The sequence below is a fragment of the Desarmillaria tabescens genome (assembly GCF_030435595.1).
Source record: "Desarmillaria tabescens strain CCBAS 213 chromosome Unknown EV420scaffold_3, whole genome shotgun sequence".
Taxonomy (NCBI): Eukaryota; Fungi; Basidiomycota; class Agaricomycetes; order Agaricales; family Physalacriaceae; genus Desarmillaria; species Desarmillaria tabescens.
Genome location: NW_026848302.1, coordinates 1791438 through 1799980, shown reverse-complemented (window position 1 = coordinate 1799980; position 8543 = coordinate 1791438). Strand labels below are relative to the sequence as shown.

At 41.3% G+C, this 8543-nt stretch overlaps 4 protein-coding genes across 4 annotated transcripts; 1 reads left to right on the top strand and 3 right to left on the bottom strand.

Moving 5' to 3' along the window:
• Positions 1-1419: 1419 nt before the first annotated feature.
• EV420DRAFT_1474666 (uncharacterized protein) lies at positions 1420-2417 on the top strand (the record flags this gene model as incomplete). The annotated part of the gene is made up of 3 exons (XM_060469225.1): positions 1420-1510; positions 1576-1646; positions 1836-2417. 3 exons carry the CDS (start codon positions 1420-1422, stop codon positions 2415-2417), a joined length of 744 nt encoding a protein of 247 aa, XP_060337939.1.
• Positions 2418-6285: 3868 nt separating this feature from the next.
• Positions 6286-6754, bottom strand: EV420DRAFT_1260973 (uncharacterized protein; the record flags this gene model as incomplete). Its single annotated transcript, XM_060467039.1, has 2 exons — positions 6286-6564; positions 6623-6754. The coding sequence occupies 2 exons, from the start codon at positions 6752-6754 to the stop codon at positions 6286-6288; spliced, it is 411 nt and encodes a 136-aa protein (XP_060337938.1).
• A 418-nt stretch (positions 6755-7172) lies between these two features.
• EV420DRAFT_1228573 (uncharacterized protein) lies at positions 7173-7379 on the bottom strand (the record flags this gene model as incomplete). Its single annotated transcript, XM_060466526.1, has 1 exon — positions 7173-7379. A coding segment is annotated over one exon (207 nt), but the record flags the coding sequence as incomplete, so codon positions are not given.
• A 167-nt stretch (positions 7380-7546) lies between these two features.
• Positions 7547-8282, bottom strand: EV420DRAFT_1617412 (uncharacterized protein; the record flags this gene model as incomplete). Its single annotated transcript, XM_060475232.1, has 5 exons — positions 7547-7654; positions 7742-7853; positions 7940-8027; positions 8061-8099; positions 8123-8282. The coding sequence occupies 5 exons, from the start codon at positions 8280-8282 to the stop codon at positions 7547-7549; spliced, it is 507 nt and encodes a 168-aa protein (XP_060337936.1).
• Between the last annotated feature and the right edge of the window lie 261 nt (positions 8283-8543).

Genomic DNA, 8543 nt, shown 5'->3' with positions numbered 1-8543 from the left:
TTTACACATACACAGAGATATAGTGAGCAAGCAGACTAAAATGATGCGTTAACACTAATGCTACATGGTGCAATGATGCAGAATATAACTTAGGGCATAAGAAGTGATGGGATTCTAAACAGGACTTAGTCACAGCACTGTACCTGATGGGCATGCATGATGAGAAGGCCAAACCCATACCCAGTACACTATGCTCTAACTTACAAGCATGCTCATGGGAGTTAGATGACACTTCGAAGGTTGCATTAACATTGAAAGTACTTAGCACACTCACTAACTATGACATGCTGTACCTGAAAATCTGAGGAAATCCTTATGCAAGATGACAGATATCACCGGCTCGAACTTGGACAGTGGGTCTCAGCCAAAGTCCATGAGCCCACATTCCATTGTCCAGAGTCCCATTGTTCAAAGACTCACTTGTTGCTGTGTCTATGAGAAGCCTCTGTGAATCCAAGAAAGAAGTACTGAAGGACGTATGTCAGAAGTGATAGTTCTGTATGCCTAGACCTGTCAGTCGTCAGAGAACAAGCCTGCGGGTGTCAGGAGAGCATCTCTTGGCATGCGTTTAGTGAGCTCACTATAGAAATGAGACTAAAACTGGGAAGCCTGACTCAGATGCTCAGTAAGGCAGTGGTGGCAATGTGCTATGCATGTAGGGGTCTGGGCACTGCACGATGTTTGTAATTCTAAATTCTCTGTAGTATAAGTAGGATGGTTCCAGTAGATAGAAGCCAAGTTTCAAGCCCCCGAGTTCCCATGCACATGTTGAAGATGGTACTATGACAAAGGATCAGTTTGTGACTTCAAGCTTTGCATAGAATTAGCAAGCTCACTCAGAGAAATATGAGATACCCTTTTGATAAGACTTTTGAGAACTTAGTCAGAGTGAATACGAATCAGTGATGCTGTTTCTGTTCTGTTAAGTGTGATAAGTCTGTTTAGAGAGTGAAAATAAGGAGCTTAGCCCAGTGCCTCAGGTTGAACAAGTTGTGCCATCTTACATGATGGAAATTGATGGGAAGACTTCAGTCCCATGCCTGATCAAGATCTCTGCTGACCAGTATCGCTGAAGTGACAATCGCTGTAGCTGTAGTCATGGTCATGGAGATAACACAAAAAGAAATGCAGTGTCTAACTACCACTGTGCTGTCCTCCATCTTTTTGGGAATTCCTTCTTCTCTTCATATTTGAATGCAATCATCCTTCCACTTCCACATGACACATGCCTCCTTCCCCTTGGCCAACTCTCTTCCTGGCTAATTGCCAGTTCTGCAAATTTTCATGCTACCAAGGCCATCCATGGTGCCATCACCAAAAACTATTCAGTGGCATCACTTATTACCCATATCAATCAAGCATATGGGATACCAAAGAACCAAACTGAGCTGGACATTGAGCACTATATAGAGTATAATAATGTCAAAGTTTCTAAGCCAGTCTCTGATCTACCCCCTCCTTGATGCAGCATGCAGTGTCCTGGCTGCCAGAGATGGTACCGCTTTGAAAGGTGTGCATCACACAGGGCAAGTCTGAAGTATTTGCAACAACATCAGATAAATAGTCACTGTCCAGGTGAGAATGCAAAACCTGGTAAGACAGAGGTCCTACAATATGCCCATAAGCAACCCCTCTTTCGTAAAAAGGTTGGTGTTGAAGGGATCCATCTACCTTTGACAGAGGCATACAAACCTCCTAGTGAATCAGAAGAAGTGATGGCTACTATAGTCTCAACCCTTCCAACCCATCATCAGCCAACCTCCTGTCCAGAGTATCTCAAAACCCAGCTCCCCTTTTGGTCTTATGTCCAGTGCAATGCACTTACCTCTCTATAGAGACATATAGTCAATGTGGGCATAGAAGAGCAGGATGATGAATTTATCCTGCCTCTGTCATGGGAGACTGTAGCCCAGCATGTCCATCAATATTTTATGAGCCTCCTGACCAGTTTGCCAAATGGATGTGAGCAGCTATCCTTACTAGAGCAGCTCTTAGCTTTTAGCATGTTCAACAAGGATGATGATGTCCAATCAGTAAACTACCTCACCACTTCCTGTGCCTGTATGCAATGTGGCCTCTCCTCAACTCAATTCCATGCTGCTTTCCTCAGCAGCTATAAGGCAGTCTACAACATTTCTTCCCATCATGATCTTTATAAAACAGAAATTCGACAAGAGTTAGACTTTGGAAAAAAGGGGATAGAGGAGAAGGAAAATGCACAAATTATCAACAATGAAGATGAAGAGCTCATTGATGCCACTGATGAAGAAGAGAACATTATCACACAAGCCAGTGATGAAAATGACATAGTCATCCCAGACATAGACTTGGCAGATCTTTGCAACTTTGACTTTGGCATCCATCAATCAGATATATCTGAGGAAGATTTTCATGATAGCAGTCCTAAAGATGTCTAAGAAATTGGTCCCAGCATTATATAGTATGCACACTCTTTAAATTCTTGGTTTACCGTTTTCTCACATTATATTTTTATAGGTTTCTGCAAGAAAATGTGGGATTTGTCTCACCTAAATATGAGATTGGCCTCACACAGATGAGTCATCTAAAGTATATTTGGTGCATTGCCAAACTGACAGCAGACACTGAGTGTGGCAAAACTGTCACTCTTACACGGGATCACATCACAGGAAGAGAGATAAAGCTATTGTCCCTCAAGCAAGCCATGCAGATCATCATGAACAACATGATGTTCACTGTTGACACCCTTCCATCCTTTTACAGGTATCAACACTTTGATCTTGCATGAGTGTCAGATAGCCCAAGCTGCCCCAAATCATTATTTGAACATGCAGACAATACTGACTACTTTGCAAGCTTTGCTACACACATACTGTCCACTTTATGGTGTTTGCAATCTCAGAATCCTGATGGATTACTTGACAACAAAGGGCATGTATCCATGAAAGTGTTGTGTCTTTGCCTCAAATGCCATGACACCCTCTTACATTCCATTATTCCAACCATAGTCATGACTTGTAGTATAACTCTGAGATCAATGCAGATACCAGAGCTACATTTCAAAGGAAGCAGTGGTCTCAGTCATAATATCAAAATTGTTGATGGACATGTCATCATTTTCAACCCAAAGGTAAAACAGATTGATGTCTCTGAATATCAGGCAGTGTGGGATCTCCCCCACAAGGTGGGAATGGTGTTGGTATATTATCTTGATGTCTTGTATGCCATTGAGATAGACTTTCTGGAGGATCAGAGAGGATCAGGCACCTCAGAGAGAGAGTCTTTCATATTTGTCCATCCAAATCCTATCCATGGCTGCAGTTCATCCACCTTCTGTTCAACAGAAGTGAATGCAAGTGTGAAAGCCAGTGCAATAAAGCTGGATATAGCAGTGATCCATCATGTGCAGATAGCATTTCTGAGGGCCCATGCTTCTCCATGCTTTATGCAACTTGTGGAGAATACTCAGCCAGCAGACAGTGATCAAAGCTCTTGTGCACAGAATGGGCATCCAACTAACATGACCTGGATAATCAAGCTCAGCTTGTTCTTCCATGCCTTTTGTGGACTTGGACCTTGACCAACTTTATACTCAAGCCATCTTTTATTAGGAAATATGACATCTTTGCCCATCAGATGGCACATCACTATGTTGTGACAAGTTATCTGAGATCAGCAGGAGAGAATCCAGCTTATATTTTCCAGGTCATTTTGGATAGTATCAATAGAGGTAGTGAATAGCACAGGTCAACCCACAGATGCAAACATCAACCCATACCCATACCTGCATGGGTTCTGATCTGACTTAATGGGTAAGGGTACTTTGGCAGGTCACATAGGATTTTTACAGGTAAACAGGCAGATGGGTACATAGTGAATATACAATGTATGTTGATGAGCCTCAAGGCTCTGTACACTCAGAATTTATGGATTTTAGCATTATAATAAATGCCTTGTCCACTTAGTGGACTTTCACTAAGTCAATGATTGCAGTTGTGGCAATACCCACTTTTACTGCCAAATATCCTTCCCAACTCGAATTCTGCATCAATATATGCCACTTCCTTAATGCTGCCAGGCACCTGATTGCAGATTTCACAGAATTAGAACTATCATTGATCACTCAGCACAGCCATCACTGACATCAGCATCAAGCATCACTTAATAGAATGCTGCAGCCAAAATACCTATTCCACAGCAAAAGACTTAATACTGTGACCTTTCCACCAGCTTTACTAAGGCTGTTACAATGCCAAGACAATGCTGCACACATCTACTTCAGTGTACTATCTTCAGTGTACTTTGCCGCAGCAACACAGCAGTCCAAGAGTCTGTATGTCAGTGGAATTCTTTCTGATCACCAAGTCTATACATGGTAAAACTATGTGGATGCTGTTACTTTAGAACTCTGGAAGCATGCGTTTTGTATCATTTCTTACCAATTGATGTACTAAGGACTTGTTTCAAGTATTCTAATTTTATTCCAGACTTGTAGTATAAAAGCTAGTGTAGTAGTAGTTATCAGGGACAACAAGTTACCAGACACAAAGTTATTGCAACCATTATCAACCACTGTCACCACTTGTACTCACTAAGAGATAGACAATAAAATCTAGTCACTCCAAGTTATACTCTCTGTCATGGCTTTTCTTCTAACAGTATTGATGTACACTCATATTGCGCCAATACATGGAATTTCATGTCCACAACTTGCTTTTATCTTTTATTCCACCAGCATCATTTCACTTTCACCAGCCAGAATTGTTTTATCAGCTTTCACCTTCTATGTCGCTATTGTTTTACCCCAGTTCAGTACAGAATAGTTATGTCCCCGTGTAGACCCAGATTAGGATCATTATTGCTGCCAGCAGTGTCTGTCACAGAATTTTAGTCAACAGTTTCAGTATAGGACCTTCAGTCACAGTATTTGGTATCTTGCCGTCAGCTTCAGTATAGGATCACCAGTCTCAGTATTTGTTATCTTGCTGTCAGTTTCAGAATAGGATAGTCTCTGTGTAGACTCAGGATCAGTATCAGTTTTATTTTACTGCAGTTAACCTCAGCCCAGTTTTAGTCTCTGCCTTACCCAGTATCAATTATCATTTTGCCGCCACTAGCTTCCTCTTCATATTTCCACCAGCCAGTCTCTCTTTGCTTTACCACCAGTTTTCCGACTACAGTCTTCATCTATTGCCATCCTGGTATTTGTTATCTTGCCAAATGGTATTTCTCTTTGATGGCATTTCCATTAATTCTGTCAATTCCACCCATGGCTTTTACTAGTTAATTGCCATCACTTTGTTCATGGCTTGCTGGTATTTCCAGTTATACTGAATTCTATTCCTTCTCATCTATCAAGACCCTTCCCAGCTTACAGCCAATGTTTTCTAGTACTCGATTGTTAAGGGTACTACTTCGCTGACTGAAAAGTCACAGTGTATACTTGCATTCTTGAGGAATTCATCGCATGGAGATGCACCGAAACACTCGCACAACAACAATGCCTTTATTGCCACTAAGCGCCATTTGCCATAAACTCCTCTAGAGTTTTGGTTTTTGCTGGTGCCACAGAAGTTTAAGCTCATCAATGTACTAGTAGTCAAGAGATTATAGCTGAATATTATTCCATCTATCAGATATAAGGATATCCTCATCCTTGTCACCTTCTTCCTCTAGCACCTCTGGAAGCAGTGCAACTGCTTGAATATCACTGTTTTCAATAAACTCCAAAGCACTCTAATCACCAAGACACATTAATGCTCAGGATGTCTGTGAGGAAAGTCAGTTTCGAATATGAGTTATGAGAAGACAGCCACAGCTAAATGCATGCTCAACATTGACAGATGTAGCTACAATAAATATCAGTGCTAATGTTAGATAAAGATATATATGCGATATATCAGGTATCATCAGATAATTGAGAGCCATCTTTGAGAGACATGGAAAATCTGAGCATCTGTCTCGCCACCATTGAATAATGTTGCTCATGAACTCCACATCTGTTGACAAGTATTGTGTGAGCTCATCCTGAAGCTCTTCATGCTTAGGTGGTCTGGTGCTGTCTAAATTATCAAATGTATTCTGGGAATGCTGCGAGGAATATGTTGGCATGGCATATTGGAATATGAAAATAAAACACACCTTTGCGATCCTACTCTCTCTGCTTGGTACCTCTGGTGCATTGACCTCTATCACATTGGGTGTCTTGTCCTTGTACTTGGCCTTGAACTCACTGGTGACAAGGTCTTGCGCCTTGTCAATCCAAGAGACTGGCCATCCAGCCTCGTGAAAGTATTCCAGCTTGTGTCATGGGTGCAGTATTACTAGATAATTAGACTTTAAAAGAACCTTTAAGACAAGTGACATACCTATAGCAATCTGGTAAACCTTGGACTTGTCTGTACAATCATAATACACATTCAAAGTGTTCTTCATGATAGCAAGGGCAGCACACATTGGTGGTGAAAATTTGACATTGTTAAGAGCTGCCATTGCAAGAACCTTATCAATATGGTCCATGGCAGAAATTACGGTTGCAAGATTGGGTGTTGAGCATGAAAAATAAAGGGTCACATCCTTCAGAACCTGAGATGATGGGCATCAGGGAAAGAAAAAGAATTCCTTAGTCAGCAGTAACAGTTACCTGTAACACGTCATGCAGATCCTTGATGACAGCCCACTCATCCTTTGACAGTTCATACTCACATAGACCATTGTCCTGCTCTCCTGTCATCTTCTTTACTGCCAATTTGTACTCCAAAAATATGGTAATCATATCAAAGGTTGAATTCCATTGAGTCAAGATGTCCCATGGCAAGATCTTCTGTTTGAGTCAATTTTTCTCAAGAATCTTGAGGCAAGAAAATGATGCTTGAATGAATAATCTTGAAGGAGAGTTTGCAAAGCTGGTATTTCAATGTCAGACAAGATGCATATATTCAGAACTAATCAACTCATGCCTTTGCTAATGCCAGCTGGATAGGCTTGATATCTCTCTGCCATGTCTGACAATCCTCCTCACTCAACATTGCTGTCATGTCAACCAGTCCTTCCACATCATCTTTTCCCATGTTGCCATTGACCTCAATATCTTTTAAACAAGCCTCCATCTCATCCATCTTGAGATTATCAGCAAGCTCATGCAAGGTATGCTTAAGGTCATTGTCAGGACCATTATCACTATTAGACTTGCACTTGGGAGGATCAAACTGTTGCAGTAGGCTCTTTGCAACCAGGTTGACTATATGAGCAAAACAATGTGTGCAGCTGGCCTGGCCATTGAATGATGGAAGGGCATCTGAGTCTCCAAGAGCCTCAACCATGGTGTTATTATTACTTGCATTGTTGCAAGTAATGCTGAGTATCTGTACATGATATTCAGTCCTGTTTCTGCTATTCAATATAATAATATGTACTTTTTCAAGAATCCTGAAGTCTATTAAAACCTGTTCAAATGCCTCTGCCAGATTTTCACCTGAATGTGACTGAAAGAAGAGTTAGCTTGAATCAATATCCACTGCAGGTGAGTATCATGTACCTTTGAAACCTCCATAAAGTTTAACAACATTCATGTAGACTGACCATTGTGAATGAAATGGACAGTAAAGGCCACAAATGCTTGATGGTTTGGCAATGTCCATGCATCAGTTGCAAAGCTAAGTTCCCCATCATATTCCTATTAACATGTCAGCTTCAGTCCTTGTTTACACTATCAACTCATCTGAAGCAACCTCGCAATTCACTGATGAGTTTTTGTGAACACTGTTTTGATATCACAGGATACCGTAGTGGGATGAGGAAGGTAGTAGCTGGGATGGCCTATTTTCATTAAGCAGAGGAAGCCATGGTCCTTGACAATGTTGAATGGGTGTAGGCTTTCCAAAACCTATTGTACAATTTCCGCTCTGAAGATGCAAGGTCAGTAGTTGTACTATCCATTAGCTCATGGAAACATGCTTACCATGTCTCAGTTTTGGTGTGTAAACAGTGTGAATACATCACTGCCCCTTTATCCTTTGACTGCTCAAACATCTTTATGATGGTCTTATCTTTTCAGCAAACTTTGACTATCTTTCATGCACCATTGTGATTCTTAGCATTGTCAGCCATATCAAGAACATCTGGACCCCAGCACACATGTTACCTGTTGATTCTTTGTCCATTGTGTCAAGGTATTGAGCAACAACATGCTTACATCCTTTTGCTGCACAAGTGAAGATGTGGCATTTGCAATCATGGTGATACTCGATAGCAGGAACAGGATGGAAGAATGCATAAGCAGATGCTGACCACTTTTTCATCATGTGTTCTGATATCATCATTAAATTGGTATCCATTAGCAATGAGGATAGGGAAATACCTAGCTCAGCCTCATCAGTTTCCTCATTCACATGGCATTATCACATATAGAGCTATTATTGGAGTCAGAGTCAGATGGATCAAGCAAGAGTGGGAGATCAACATTCATCACAGAGGTGCCAGATGGTGCAAGCAAGATTTACTGGGAGGGGGATCTCCAGATGGTGCAGTTGATGAGGCTTTTGCTATCAGCACATAAGTGCAAA